At 37.8% G+C, this 15,646-nt stretch overlaps 1 protein-coding gene across 1 annotated transcript in view; it reads right to left on the minus strand.

The window, feature by feature from the left end:
• The window catches only part of Frmd5 (FERM domain containing), a 666,333-nt gene that overhangs the window by 2,994 nt on the left and 647,693 nt on the right, over positions 1–15,646 (minus strand). The window contains exon 11 of the mRNA XM_071586731.1: positions 10,421–10,630. Within this exon, the coding sequence (XP_071442832.1) occupies positions 10,421–10,630 (210 nt within the window). The remainder of the gene's footprint in view (positions 1–10,420; positions 10,631–15,646) is intronic.

Genomic DNA, 15,646 nt, shown 5'->3' on the forward strand with positions numbered 1-15,646 from the left:
CAACTGGCCATCATTGGCGTTACTCCCCTCTACACCTCTATTCCCCACACAGAAGGCCTATCTTCTCCCCAACTTTATCTCTCTCTACGTCTCCCACCCCCCCCAGCAACCATCAACCAAATTTTTCCTCAATTGTCCTTTCCTCAAAATTGTTTCTATTTACAAACCAAAGGCACAGTGATGGGAACACGGATGGTGCAAATCCATGCACGGATAAATGGCCCCGAGTGTCCCTGACTACAGCTTAATTTCAACTGCTTGACCCAATACAGCCGGCGCACACATATTTTAGGTGGGTACGTACAATACTAAAGTACGTACAGTAATAAAGAGGTCTTTGCTGACTGGGTCGCCTTGCGAACGGGTATGCATGGGTAATGACTCTGCTGCTGCTGGCCCCGAGTGTCCCCGACTGTGGCTTAATTTCGACTGCCAACTCGACTGAGTTGAAATGCTGTCGGGGACCCAAAGCACACATCAAAGAACTAAATCCCAACATGCTCTTGGAACCCCAAGGCATCCATGAACCCAACGAGGATTTTATGGTATCGACCGTTCTCCCTGTCCTCCGATATCCTTATCATAAACGTGTTAATCAACTTATTTCGCAAACAGGGGCGGCCCTACCCAGAGCCCCCACAGCCCCATTTGTTTCTTTTAAAACAAGGCCTTCAGCCACCTTAGATAAATTTATTAAAGCCTTCTTAGAAGCAGAAATAATAGTCCCATGGCGTGTTAAATGCACTTTCAAATGTTTTGTCACACCAAAGCCGGAGAGTAATCACAGATTTATGCAAGATTTAAGTCCCTGGACGCCTCAAGTCCGTAAACCCAAATTCTCATTACTAGGGCCAGCATGGGTGACATCCTTGATTCCACAGGGTTCCTGGATGGTCAAGGTAGATCTGACAAGTGCATTCTACCAGCTACAGATCAACTATAGTCACAGGAAATACTACGGTATTCGATATGGGGACCAGAAATATGCATTCACAAGGTTACCAATGGGCCACCCTCTTAGCCCAGCTGTACTACAACAATAGGCGGAGGACGTGCTGGAATTTGTGAGCAAGAAATTCAACACAAGTGCAGTCGCATAATTGGACAATTGGTTGATTTATAGTCACTGGAAATTGTGTGGCTACCAGATCCAACGATATTTAGTGTCCGAATTCGGCATCACAGTGAATGTGTCAAAATCTGAACTCATTTCTCCTCGCAAATTAAAATATATTTACGAGTGCTAATGGATACCAATGCCATGACTTTAAAACTCACAACGAAGGCCATAAGATGCGTAACTTGATACCCATCATGGCAAGACTACGGCAGAGCGATATCCCAAAAGCAGCGGAATACTTAGCATGGGTAGCATGGATTCTCCGGCTAGCTATGTTCCTTATATCCCAGGTATACCGGCGCGAGGACAACGGTTGGAGGAGGATCTTGGAAATAGACATCTTGGAAAAAGAGGTTAACCTGCAACAGCTACAAACAGTCCTCAAGGTTGACACAGACGCCACAGTTTCCCAAGGCGACGTCACGGTCCCCGATTGGCAAATATCTAGATGCTTCCTGATACCAACAGGCATGCACATCAATGCCGCCGAGTTGTACGCAGCTTTGTATGGACTTTATGAAATTGTATTACTGTGCAAGGATATAAATCTAACCAATATAGTCATTAAGTTGTGCATCGACAATATAGTGGCCTTATACTCATTAAATACTCACTATTATATTGTTATTATTATTAAAACGCAGGAACGGACTTATGTTCAGAGCCCATCCTGTACTGATTGAAATGTATTTCAATGTCATTAAAGAAATTCAGTCACAAAAGGTGACCTGGTCCTGGGTGCCCTCGATTGAAAATATGGCCGACAAGCCCTCTCGGGCCGTGAGGGCGAGTGCAACTCGAAGGCAGTTGAAATTAAGCTGTAGTCGGGGACACTCGGGGCCATCTATCCGTGAATGGATTTGCACCATCCGTGTTCCCATCACTGTGCCTTTGTGCACTCATTTTTACCACACTATTAAAGAAATTCAGGGATTTATAGAGTGAATTGATTCTTTTCTTCAATAAAAAGGCAATCAATTACTTTTCACATACCATTCAAAAATATCAGACTTGATGGGCCATGTATTTGCCAAATTTTGAGTGGGCTCATGTCAGGAATGCATGCACCACCAATCTCCTAAGATGAATTTCTGAGGAGGTTAACACAAGTAATACGCTAACATTCATAGTCCTAACCATGCAAGTTGTTCTGGTAAGCAAACCATCCATGAGTGTGCATATGACTTCACACATAAGAGTATTGTGAAATTTTTTTAACATTCAATAAAAAATTGCAAATAATAGGTTGATAAATTTTAAAATCTATATTATGAATTTTGAAAGCTGAGTTACTGCTCATTTATAATAGTTGAAATTTTCTGTATATAATATGCTTTTTCCCATGAAAATCTTTACAAAAGTCGGGGAACGATTTCACATAGTACAAAATGTGAGTGTGCTTTTGAATGATAATTCCAAATGTCTTCATGTAAATTTTGAAACAGTAAACACATACCTTGAGCTTTCGTGGACTTCGCTTATATATGTTTATAAAAACTAACAATCATATGATTCAGAGAATTAAATCTGGTAAATCGATGCTGATTAGTTGGAAATAGTACCTTTCGTATGCTTTGGAAGACCACCAACCAGAGTCACAGGATACCACATGACTTAAATATGGATTAGCTAAAATATTTCTACAAATAATTTGAAGCCATTGCAGGTTGTGACCCACTAAACGAAGGATGTTAACTGATGATATTGAATATTGGAAACTTTGTACACTGCCCACTTTCCACAAGATTTCTGGTGACTTTACTAAGTTATCATGGTGAATGAGGCTGGGATCATTTAACTGAAATAGGGGTCTACTCACATAGAAATGTAGAGCTCTGGAAATGAAGGGCTTTTTGAAAAGTCAAAGTAGTAATTTACAATTTGTAATGTCCATTACTATGCATGTATTTTCAATATGTTATGCATGCTTGTTTTGGGATTGTAACAATTCAAGCATTGGTTTTCCGATGGCAGAATTTGCAAGTGCATTGGGGTTAAGGGTAGCAATGGCTGGCTACTTGAGTGATGCAGATAGAATGGTCTCCGGAGGAAGTGGAGCAAGAATTTGGAGGCCGTATTGCAATGAATGGTCCCTATGATGTCATATTTCCATATTTTTCCCAAAGTTCAGTATCAAAACAAAACGTTCCAAAGGGGTTGTGTATTAATTGAAAGACCAAAGGAGTCAGCAATGATTTTATGGCTGCATCCCAATGGCCAAGCAGGAGGATGGAGTTAGGAGTGCCAGACCAAACTTTCCCCTGTTCCTCATTTCACTCCCTTCAGGCTGCATCATTCAATACCTTTTCCCTTGCAGCAGACTCCATTTCAATGAAAGTGATAATGTGCTGAAAACAATATTGACACTTGAAAGTTGAGCTGAACATAATTTACAACATTCTGAACAGTCGGAATAATGAAGATTAATATGCTGGAAGTTAGAAAAGAGGGTGTTTCAGAAATAGAATATTTTTGGTTTTTGTGCAATTTATTTGGGCTATCAAGACAATAAAAATTCACCTATACATGGATATGACTGTTACAGGAAAAATCCAAAATTTATTTTTTTTCTTCAGTAGGAACAATGAAAATTTAAATCAATAGTTGTAACTGACTTTATTAAAAGGTTATTATTAGTGTGTTGAAAGCTACAGGGGTAAGAAGTATAGAAAGTTGTTGGCTTTCACCTTTCTTTCAATTGCATTTTTTACAGCATACTTTCCTGAATTTGTAATAGAGTATTTGCCAAACCTTAAATAATGGTTTATTGAAATAAGTTGAACTTTTCCATTAGATATACATGACCTTTAAGTCAATTTAATGACCTGATAACTGAAGAACTGTCTTACGCATACAAATAATATCCCGTAAATTGGTGTATATGCCTGTGTATTTTTCAGTAAATAATTTTACCAAAATTAAGAAGGTAAATACCTATCATTCATTAAATTATTTTAGAGGACAGAAATATCATGGTACTTATTAGTGTCCAAGTGTAACGTGCTTCTATGGAAAAATATATGAATTTCCATGTAAGATGATTATGGCACTGAATATGAAGGACTATGATTAACAGGAGCAAAAACTGTAAAAGAATACAGTTAAGAAATAAAAAAGTCATGAATATAAATGCTCATGTTTTGTCAAGTATAACCAACATTTTGAAAATTAAAAAAAATGCTATCAAAGAAAAATGCGGAATCCAGTGTTGCATTCAGTGAATTTGCAATTGGTACTTTGATTGGGCTGCATATGAAATAGACTGGGGGAAGTTAATTGTGTAAGTTAACACCTTTAGGCTGAATATAATATATTTTAATGGAGCCAAGTTTAAAGTTAAAGTTCCATGAAGTTTGTTTCAGTCAAGTAAGAATCAACTTTTAATAATCCTCAAGTGAGCTACGCAAAAATATTTTTAATGTGACAAAAACTAATGTAAAATATTATTAAATTTGTCTAAGGAATGATTAATCATTACAAAAACTGATGCACAGCAGCAGCTCCATGAATAAGTGCCTTGTTGAAGTCAAAGGCTTCATATTCTCTCTCCTTAAGCCTCAAAATGGTAACCATTTAAAAGTATGTTTAAGAGAATCCATTTTCACCTGACAAAATAACCAAACCAATTTACTTTTAATATGCCAAGTTTAGGTTATTCTCTAAAAACACAAATTATATATATATATATAATGTATAACACTTAGCACTAGTGGACACAGACAAAAACACAGAAACACACAAAAAAGAGTCACTATTTTTCGAATTTTCGGTGGTCGTTGCCACCTTTATCAAGGAAGAGAGGGACAGAACAGAGAGAGAATATATATATATATATATATATATATATATATATATATATCATTATTATTATTATAGAAATATACGTGAGTATCAAGTGGAAGAAAACTAAAATTCTTATGCGTGGTAAGAGAGAATTGAAGGCAGGTATTATAAATTGAGGATAGAAACTATAAAAAGTGGAATCATTCATCCACCTCAGCAGCAGTATAAGTTGGGATGGAAGAAGTTTGACAGACATCAAGTGAAAAATTGCTCACGCTAAGAAGGTCTTCATGAGGATGAGTCAATGACTGTAGCTTTATGATCAAAGAATCAAAGTTTGCAATCAAGGAAGGAGTTCATCCAATGTTTCATATGGAGGCACACAGAGGACCAGAAGCATGGAACAATTGGAAAGTGGAATGTGAGGCAAAGAATATAAGTGGTGGGAGGTGGCTGAGAATGCTGAAGATTAAATGGGCAGACAAAATGAGTAATAAGGAAGTATTAACAGGAGAGAAAAGGGCAATATGGAGAACTCTGTGGTAAAGAAGAACTCTAAATGGACCAGACACATCTCGAGGTGGAATGGATTGTTTGGAAACATAATAAAGAGAGAAGTAAATGCAGAGAAGAAATTAGTAAGAACATAAAACAAAGATCACTGTAGCATTTGAAGAGGAGAAAGTAATGGTGAAAGTTAATGAAACATGAGTTCACAGAAAATATTTTTACCTTTCGATTAGAGTACCTCCCTATCATCTTTTCTCAAAGTTCAATGATGTACCAAAGTATGAAAGCAGCGGTGTATGCCCCAAAGAGGCAAGCCAATCTAAAAAGCCACACTCTCTGCTGACAATGGCATCTACACACATGAACAGTTCTGATGTGACGTCGTCAAGTTGAAATCATGTGCATATTTTAGTGTTTATTTTATTATGCTATCGAAATTAAAATGATGAAATATTAAAAGTAAAGTAAGAGAAACATGTTCCTGCATAATTCCAGGATGATTGCTACTACACTGTTTCTGCACATCCTTTGGTTGAATTTTTAATATCGAGAAAATGCCCGACTGCAACCAATTATCACAAAACAAAACTGCACTGATTAGAAATAATATAAGCATGAGGTGAGCATTACCTACACATATAATGTCTTCATTTTACCTGGTATTTGAACGTAAATTGAAATAACTTTTTTGTTTGTACTCACTAATTAATTTAAACCAAGTTAAATACAGCATTTTCCTAATCACATAGATGATTACAAACATCATATGTAATTTAACCATGTCATACAAAAAATTAAAAATCAGATATATTTGTAGTCACATCCTGATGCCCCAAGGTATTATTTTACTGCAGTCAATAATTTCATCAGTGTGCTTTGCTGTTATGGACCATGGTATCAATAATTTATGTTGTGCACTTCCAGTGATCTCATGATAATTACATATAATATCCATCTTCTTCATAATGCTCCACAATAGAAAACTACAAATACTGCCTCCTTCTCTATGTGTGGATGGATGACGTGCACAGCCATGAAATGCAGATTTCAGACAACAGATGGTGCACCAATACAGGTTGTGGTATACAGATTTGACACTTATGCCATTTTGTTGTGCCATGAACAAGTGTCAGATGAGCATTAGTGATAAATTGAAAATGTGTTTGCGTAGCATTGTTTTGCTGTTCAATGTGTCATAATTTATACCAAACAAAGAGCATTCGCGGAGAGCATTGATTTTTCGTTTTCATTAGAAGAAATCTGCTGCTGAATCATAGCGATTACACTTCCAGAAGCTTATGGTGACCATGCTCCATACATCGCAAGATACAAGTGAGCGATGCTTTTGGCATTGGAAAAGTGGTTACTTGGGTGCTCTAGACAAGGAACACAGAAAATCGCACACAAAAGGTACGAAGATGTGGAATTACAAGCATTGTTACACGAAGATGATTCACAAACACAAAAACAACGGTCAACAAGCATCAGTCAGCAAGCTGTTTCCAATCACCTAAGAAAGATGGGAGGGATTTAGAAGACCAACAGGTAGGTGCCACATGAGTTGAACGATAGGCAGATGGAAGGGCACCCAAACACATGTGAAATTTAGCTTGCACAATACAAAAGGGAGTCATTTTTGCATCATTTGTTACTGGGGATGAAAAGTGGATTTATTTTGAGAATTACCCTAAATTTATTTGCAATTGTGCTTCGTCCCTCTCACAACCTTTAGCCATCTTGTTTAATCGGTTTTTCCCAAGGAACCTGCCCTCCCCAATGGAAATGCGCTAATATCATTCCGATACATAAAACATGTCCCAAGAATGATGTTTCAAACTATCGTCCTATCTCATTGCTTCCAATCCTGTCTTCCGTTTGTGAACGTATTATTCTCAACAGGATTTATTATTTCACCTCTCCCTTTGTATCTTCCCAGCATCATGGTTTCCTCCCAGGCAGATCATGCCTGACAAATCTCGCTGTCTCTCAGCACCACACCGTCATGGCAATAGACATATCAAGTCAACTTGATGCCACCTACCTTGACTTCTCCAAGGCTTTCGACGCCCTGCATCATCAACTCCTCCTTCATAAACTCAGCCAACAGTTCGGCATTCATGGTATGTTCCTTAGCCTTCTCTCTACCTTTCTCACCCACAGAACCCAGCGTGTGATACTCTCGCATTCTTCTTCCTATTGGTCTCCTGTCACGTCTGGGGTTCCCCAGGGCAGTGTCCTTGGGCCATATCTTTTCAATTTATTCGTCAATGATCTTCCTTCCCGACTCCTTTCCTCCCAGTTCCATACCCTTCTCTACGCTGATGATTGCAAGATTTGCCAGCAAATTAATAACATTTCTCACTCTACTCACCTTCAACTTGCCTTACATAAAATTTCCCAATGGTGTGCCCAATACCTGGAGGCTTAACTTAAACCCTGGAAAATGCAACATAATGACTCTTGCTGTGAAAAAACCCCTGATGTTCAACTACTCAATTAATTCAACTTCCTTAAATAGAGTAACAACCATGGCCTTTTCAACTGACCACAAACTAAATTACTCCGACCACATACAGACTTTAAAAAATAAAGCAATGTCCCTACTAGGCCTTCTTTACTGCTTCACAGAAATTAAAGATCCAATTGCACTCAATTCGTACTTCCCATCATATCATACTGCTCCCCCATTTGGTCCACCTCATCCCAAACTAATCTTTTATCCCTCGATTGCATCTCTCACTTCTTTGCCAAAATAGTCAAACACAGAGTCCCACATTACCGCAATATGTCCTCAAATGCTGTTCTGTCTTCCTTATTCATTTCTAGTCCCCAAAGCTGCAGATTTGAAGCTGATTTGAAATTCCTCTACAACACCCTTAACTCCACTATTGATTGCCCTGAACCGCTCTCTCTCTCTCTTCAACTTCAGGATACCAACCCGATCCACCCGCACCCACTCCCTACTCCATCTCTTCCTATTCCTAGGATATCTCTCACCGAGCGCTCACCTTTACTATTTCGCCTCTCCTCCCTCCTAAATCCACTCCCTCACACTTTCGACCCCTTTAACTTATCATGCCACAACTTCATCACCCAAGCTTTATCCCACCTTCCAGTAAATTAAAATTTTCCCCAATCCATGCTCGGTTCTCGTTGTTATTGTTATGCTGTTATTGTCTTTTATCCTCTTTCATGTTTGTTATATTTTTCACTGTAAAATGGCACTACTGCTGTATGTGAACAATGTTTTAAAATAAAATAAATAAATTCCAAGCACAAAAAAATCATGTGGATAGTGATCCTGGGTCGACCCAACCACATCGACTGCATGACCGAACCACTTTTGATGCTTCATGTTTGGTGGGACCAAAAGTGCGTGATCTGTTATGAGCTGTTAAAACCTGGTGATGCGATTAATACTGAATGCTATGAACAACAATTGTTTGATTTGAACCGCTCACTACTTGAAAAAAGACCAGAATACCAAAAGAGGCAAAAGAGGCATGGTCATCTTCCTTCATAGTGATGCTCCCACAAATATGGTTCAACTGGTTTGCAGCATGTCAGATGCACTTTGCTGGGAAGTCCTATCCCATGATGTGGCTTACTCACCAGATGTGGCTCCTCTTCCGATCGCCACTTGTTTGCATTGATGCAATGTCGTGCACACTTGCTGAGCACCACTTTGGCTCGTAGGAAGATGCAGAAAAAATGGCTTAATGAATGGTTGACGGCAAAAGGAAAAGATTTTTACTGGCGTGATATCCACAAACTGACCGAAAGATGAAGAAAATGTTTAAATAGGAATGTAGCATACTTTGAATAAAACTCTTTTTATCATTCTTCTGAAAAAAAATTTTGTTTGGAAAAATCTCCATTTCATACTTGTATACCAGGTAAACTCAATTTCTTTTGTATTTCTTATACAATAGTTGGTGCCAGTAAAATAAAATGTGTGTACCCTGGAAATTGTAGCATGACATTCATTGTTCTGGCTCTCTTCTAAACTCTTTGAGGGAGTCCTGCATTAAATTGAATAACTGAGGACATTATGACCCAGGAGCACAGAGAAGTTGCAATAGGTGCAATGTTTCAGATGTCACTTCCTCTTCTATTATCCCTAATATTATTTCATGCTGACTATTGATTGAATTTTCAAAATGAAGGCCAATGTTTTGAGGGAAATGGAGATTTTGCTGCAAGAAATGGAGACCAAAAATGCATTGACTTTATAATATTAAAAAAAAAATGAACCAATGCAATAAGTATATTCTGAGTGATGCTATATGTACATATTTTGAAAATTTATTGGGTAATAAATGAAATTTTTTATTCACATGACTAGATCATGGTTTTGAATTTTGTTGCAAAAGGATTTCAAATTTTCTGTGCCAAATCATAAGCCGAAGATCAGGAACTGATCGTATCTGTTCAAGTGAGTAGTTATTTAAAATTATATAAGATTAAAATAGATGTCACAATAAACATCTTCAGCATATAGATAGCCATTCTGGTGATGTCATGTATTAATACATATTGTTTAGCAATGTGATTTTTTATCATTGTATTATTTGTTATGAAAAATATGCTATATATTTATATACTATTCGCCAAATACAATATTATCCAGTTTATGACTGCTAATTGTTGACCTCCGATTACAGATATGAAGAATGTCAACAGGAAGTATGTGCCCAATATGGTAGAAGGAAGGGATTCAGGCAAAGGTTAATTCCCGAAAAATAATACATCGAATTATGCGTGGTGAAGTTTACATTTGTCTCCTAAATATTTCTATTGGTAAAAAATTATCTTTCACAATAGAACAAACACGATTTGTCAATTTCAATTGGCCAAATTAAACCTTTTTTCCAATGCCTGCCTTTTGCCAGAAGCAGAGCAGTTGAGCAGGTATAATTGTGTGGTAATGTTCAAGATGTTTATATAATAAACAAATGCCTGGAAAAAAATAAGTCGGTTGTGATAGCAATACTGAGAAATTCTTACCTAGTTCCCTGGCTGAGGGGTTAGGAGCCAGTGTTTCCTTATTGACAGGCTCCACTCTTAAGCCATTGCCAATGACTTGAGTGGAAACATCAGTTGGCTTCTCATCTTGGTCACTGTCATGGATTTCACTCTCAATTAAAGGAGAAGAAGATTGCTCATGCTCATTCAATATGCTGGATTCATGCTTTGCAACTGAGTCAGGTTCCTCTGCTATGGAAAGAACCAAGGCTTTAACTAGTTTAAAATTTGATTTCTTAATTCTTTGCTGTCATAGGTTGACTCAAAGGAATGATAAGACATGCAAAAGCACACAAGCGCATACATGGTACAATAAAAGGATGCCGCTAGCATTCTGACAATGAGTCAGCACTACAGACATTAATGCGCACCTACATATTAGTGTGACTAGGAACGTAAACAGTTATGCATACTATCTCTGTCCCAGAGAGTGGCTTCTGTCCACTCAATCACGCTCCCAGGGTTCACACCAAATGTGGATTAGTGGCAGGTGCAAACAGTAAACTTTGCGTTTACTGATGGATAAAAACATTCACCTTATTTTCAGTCAGTGATTTTGTCTTGCAGATTGACCACCTATGTGCAAAAATCAACCAAAACATACTTTTAATGGGTTTAAGTTTGAAATAATGAATTTATTTATTACTTGATATTGAAGAGTCTTATAGAGTCACATTATTTTAAGAACTGACAATTATTTGGGTAAAAATAGGGTCCTCACATTAATGACCCTCTTGATATAGGTAAATGGTCCTTGATTCTACTTCTCCCCACCAGCTGTGAAATTTGCCACTCTACACTAGTATATGGCTCATAAGAATCTATTTATGAATCTGACTTCTGAATTCTCAAATTCTATTTATGAATCAGCTCAGAATTCACTTTCTCCATTGCTCCCTCAAAGCTGTTATACATGAAACTGACTCAGCTAAACTATTTAAGCTTCATCTAGAACCCAAACTAAAATGGAGGAGTCACATTTGGTGGTTCAGGAAAAAACTGGCCAGAGCACTGTTTTCACTCAGGAGTCGAAAAGTATGAATGATTATGGAAAATTATATTAATGCTTACTATTAAGTTTTCTACACTCACCCCAAATATGGTCTCGGACTCTGGGGACATGCCTTTGCATAAATGGATAAAGATTAGATAAATTGGATAAATGAGTTAAAACATGGCTGTACATCCATAAAGGGTACACCCACATCCATTGGTTGGGACTTCCTGGGGAAGTTACTTCCTCCAAAATGATTGAAAAAATCCATGATATGGCTTTGAGTGACTGACGAATAAAAGTTAATGAAATAGTCGAGGTCACAGGCATACTGCGAGGTGGAGTGTTTTCAATTACGTGAGGAAAATTAGGAGTGAATAAAATCTTGGCAAGATGGGTGCCATGCTTGTCCTCAGTGGAGAGTAAACACAAGCGCGAGGTCAATTTAGAGGCTGGTTTCTTGCTTTTCTGTCAAAATCCTAACTAATTTCTATGTTGATTCATGACTGTGGACAAAACACGGATACACCATATACCACACTTCAGAGATAAAGGAGCAGTGGGTTTCCAAAGGTGATCCGGCTCCAAAGAAAGCGATGACCGTGAAATCAGCCGGCAAGGTGATGACCATGATTTTTGGGATGCATGCAGAATCATCTTCGTGCATCGATTACTTGCAAAAAGGACAAACAATAAATGGAGAGTATTATGAATCATTATTGCACTGGTTGAGTGAATAAGTCATGAAAGAAAATAACCTCATTTGACCAAGTGAAAAATTCTCTTCCATCAACACAGTGCAAGGGTGCACACCTGCGAAATTTTGCTGGCAAAAATCATGGAATTAAAGTTACATAAACAACATAAAAACATCCATCATATTCACCACATTTGGACCCTGGTGACTTCTTTTTATTTCTGAACTTGAAAAAATGGCTTGATCAAAAATGATTCATGTTCAATGAGGAGATCATCACCAACACAGATGCCTATTTTGAGTACCTTCCGAAAGCCTACTTTTTGGTCGGCTTCAAAAAGTTAGTGAAATACTGGGAAAAGTATATCAAGCCAAAAGGAAATTATGTGGAAAAATAAAAAAATCTACCCACAGTGATTTGTTTCTCTATTTTCACCTCAGGGCTCACTGGACAACCCACATGAGTACGTGAGATGCATTCAAGATGGCGGTTGCCAATAATGTGCTTGCGTACGGCTCGGAAATAATAGCCGTTAATCAAGTTTTTCTAAAGAGTGATTTCGGATGCAATACTTTTTATCATGCTAGCTGTGTTGGTGTATCCAAAACATTAGCCAACACCATTGCAAACAGTTCAAATCTTCTTTATCGATGCAAATTATGCTCGATACAGTTGATCTCCACATGTGACTACCTGGAAAAAATTCAGGCTCAGCAAGAAGACCTACTCAGTTTAGTTTTAGATCTGAAATCTAAACTTGCGGACTGTGTACAACTGATAGAATCCCAAAAAAGTGAAATTAATTCTCTCAAGTGTGATGTACGTGCAGGGAAACCAGGAAGAAATGATTGTGGGCCCACTCACACCAAACCGACGCTTGAAGGCCATACTGTGAATAGTATTTCCACTGAAATCTGCATGCCCAAGGTTGATTCCAAGGCTATATCAATGGTTCGAATCGATTATGATTCATCTTACAAACCCACGAGTGAAAATTGCACAGAATCCATCATTGTCTCGAGAGATGCATCTCTCGTTGACGAACGTTTAGATGTAATCACGAGTCCTGAGGGCAGTGGTGTGATTGGCGGCAAACAAACTGATGACTGGGTAACGGTAAAAAAAATCAGTTAAGTTATCAATGGTGGATAGTAAAAAGGTAGACAACAGTATCTCAGTCTCTTAATCCAACAAAATGACGGCTACACATCGTGCCCACCACAAGGTTGAGTACCACGAAAAACCTGGCAAGCGCTATTGCGAACTGGTAGTGGGAAAAAATACGTCATCAACAGATCTTGTTGGTGTAAAAAGAGCGTGGTTACATCTTGGCAAACTGGCAAGTGGGACTACGGAAAATACTGTTGACTGCTTCCTGAGAAAGAACTTTCCTCATATCCCTATAACGGTGAGTAAGCTTGAGTCAAAGGGTGTAAATGCAAGCTTTAAAATTGGAGTGCCTTTTCATACTCGAGATGAAGTGCTGTACAGCGGTAAGTGGCCATGTGACCTGACCCTGAGGCGTTTTTTATTCAAGCGCCTGACTACAGTGGAACTGAATTAATACAAAGTGGCAAAGACAATAAATCTCATTCCAGTGGGGAGAGTAAGATCAGGATCCTAGTTCTCAACATACAGTGTCTATATAATAAGTTACAAGACCTTGAAGCCTTAACTTTAATGGACAAACTGGACGTAATCTACCTTTGTGAGCATTGGATGAGTGTACTGGATGTCACAATTCCAGGATATGTGATAGGGGACTGTTATTGTCAAAGAGAAAAAACGCCATGGTGGAGTGGTGATCTATGTAAAGAACACTATTATGCATGAAAAACTGAAGATAAATCTGCAGTCCTTGAACACTGAACAGGTATTTGAATGTTCAGTGGTAAAACTCACTGTCAATGAGCAAATTCATATTATATTTGCACTGTATCGATCTCCAGTAGGATCCTTCAGGGAATTTGTTGATAAATTGGACGATTCGCACTATAATATGACAACTTATTCTAAGAGGCCTACAATAATTCTCACAGGAGACTTCAATTGTAACCTCCTTACTGATGATAATAATCAAAGAGAACTGCTGTCTTGACTAGCCTCCTATAACTTAAAACCCTTGGTGAATAATCCTACAAGAGTTACAGCTAGTTCTAAAACCCTGTTGGATAACGTCTTCACAGACAATCCAGAATCCTAAGTTAAAACTGTTGTTTTTAACCCAGCTCTGTCTGATCACAGGGCAATTATGTCAGTTTTCAATAAGTCTGAAATTAGCAACTCTGCTGTTGCCCCTACCATATTAAAGAGGGTCTTTAGTGACTCTAATGTCAGCCACTTTCAACTTCTCTTGAGTCAAGAGAATTGGAAGTTGTTGAATGAGAATAACTGCCTGAACAGTAACTTTGACCTGTTCTACAGAACGTTTTTGTTTCACTTTGAATCAGCCTTTCCCCTTGTACCATTGAGCACCCTAAACCCATTCAAAAAAACTGGATCACAACAGAAATTAGGCATTTGTCCAGGGTATTAAGGATAAAATCACAATATAATATGTCCTCTGCAGATAACACACAGCACCATGAATATTCTCACTTAAAAAAGCTGTACCATATTATGATAAAGAAATCAAAGAAATAATATAATGATAAACTAATCTTAAATGCCACCAATAACACAAAAATGGCATGGCATATTATTAAACAAAATTCTAGATCTAATGTAGTGAAGTTACCAGACCAATTTAGGAATGATAAAAATAAACCAGCAGATCCAATAAAATGGCAAACGAATTCAATAGTTCCTTCTTAAAGCTACCAATGGTTAATGTACAGGATCCTCCTCATGATATCAATATCTCCTTTGCTATGTCTTACAAGTCTATTTTTCTTAAACCATGTAGCATTTCAGAGCTTTGCTCACACATTACCAAGGTAGGAAAGAAAGCCTCAACTGATATAAATGGTATATCAGGAAAAATAATTCATAATTGTATAGATGAAATTTTAAGTCCCTTACTCAAACTTGTAAATCAGAGTCTGAGAGAAGGCATATATCCTGATGCCCTCAAAGTATCCAAGATAATACCAATTAATAAAAACAAAGGGGAAAAAATGATGTGGGAAATTATTGGCCCATATCTATAATCCCCCAGCTACGAAAAATATTTGAGTATGTGTTTAATAAAAGGCTAATAGAATTCCTTGAAGGTAATAACCTGCTATCCCCAAAAAAATTTGGATTCAGAAAAGGGAAGTCAACAGAGCAGGCAATTTTCAATGCAGTTGACAGCATCATACAACAAATTAACTACAAGCAGAAAATAATGGGTGTATTCTTTGACTTGTCCAGAGCATTTGATATGGCTAAGCATGATAAACTCTAGTACAAATGTGACCAAATGGGTATTTGAGGCAAAGCACAGCAATGGTAGGGAACATACCTCAAAAATTGGCAACAAAGGGTAGCTGTCCAGAAGAATGGGAATACCTTCCTCTTTTCACCATTAGGTGT

Source organism: Hetaerina americana, unplaced genomic scaffold (genome assembly GCF_022747635.1).
Source record: "Hetaerina americana unplaced genomic scaffold, ioHetAmer1.1.p SCAF_25, whole genome shotgun sequence".
NCBI classification, from domain to species: domain Eukaryota; kingdom Metazoa; phylum Arthropoda; class Insecta; order Odonata; family Calopterygidae; genus Hetaerina; species Hetaerina americana.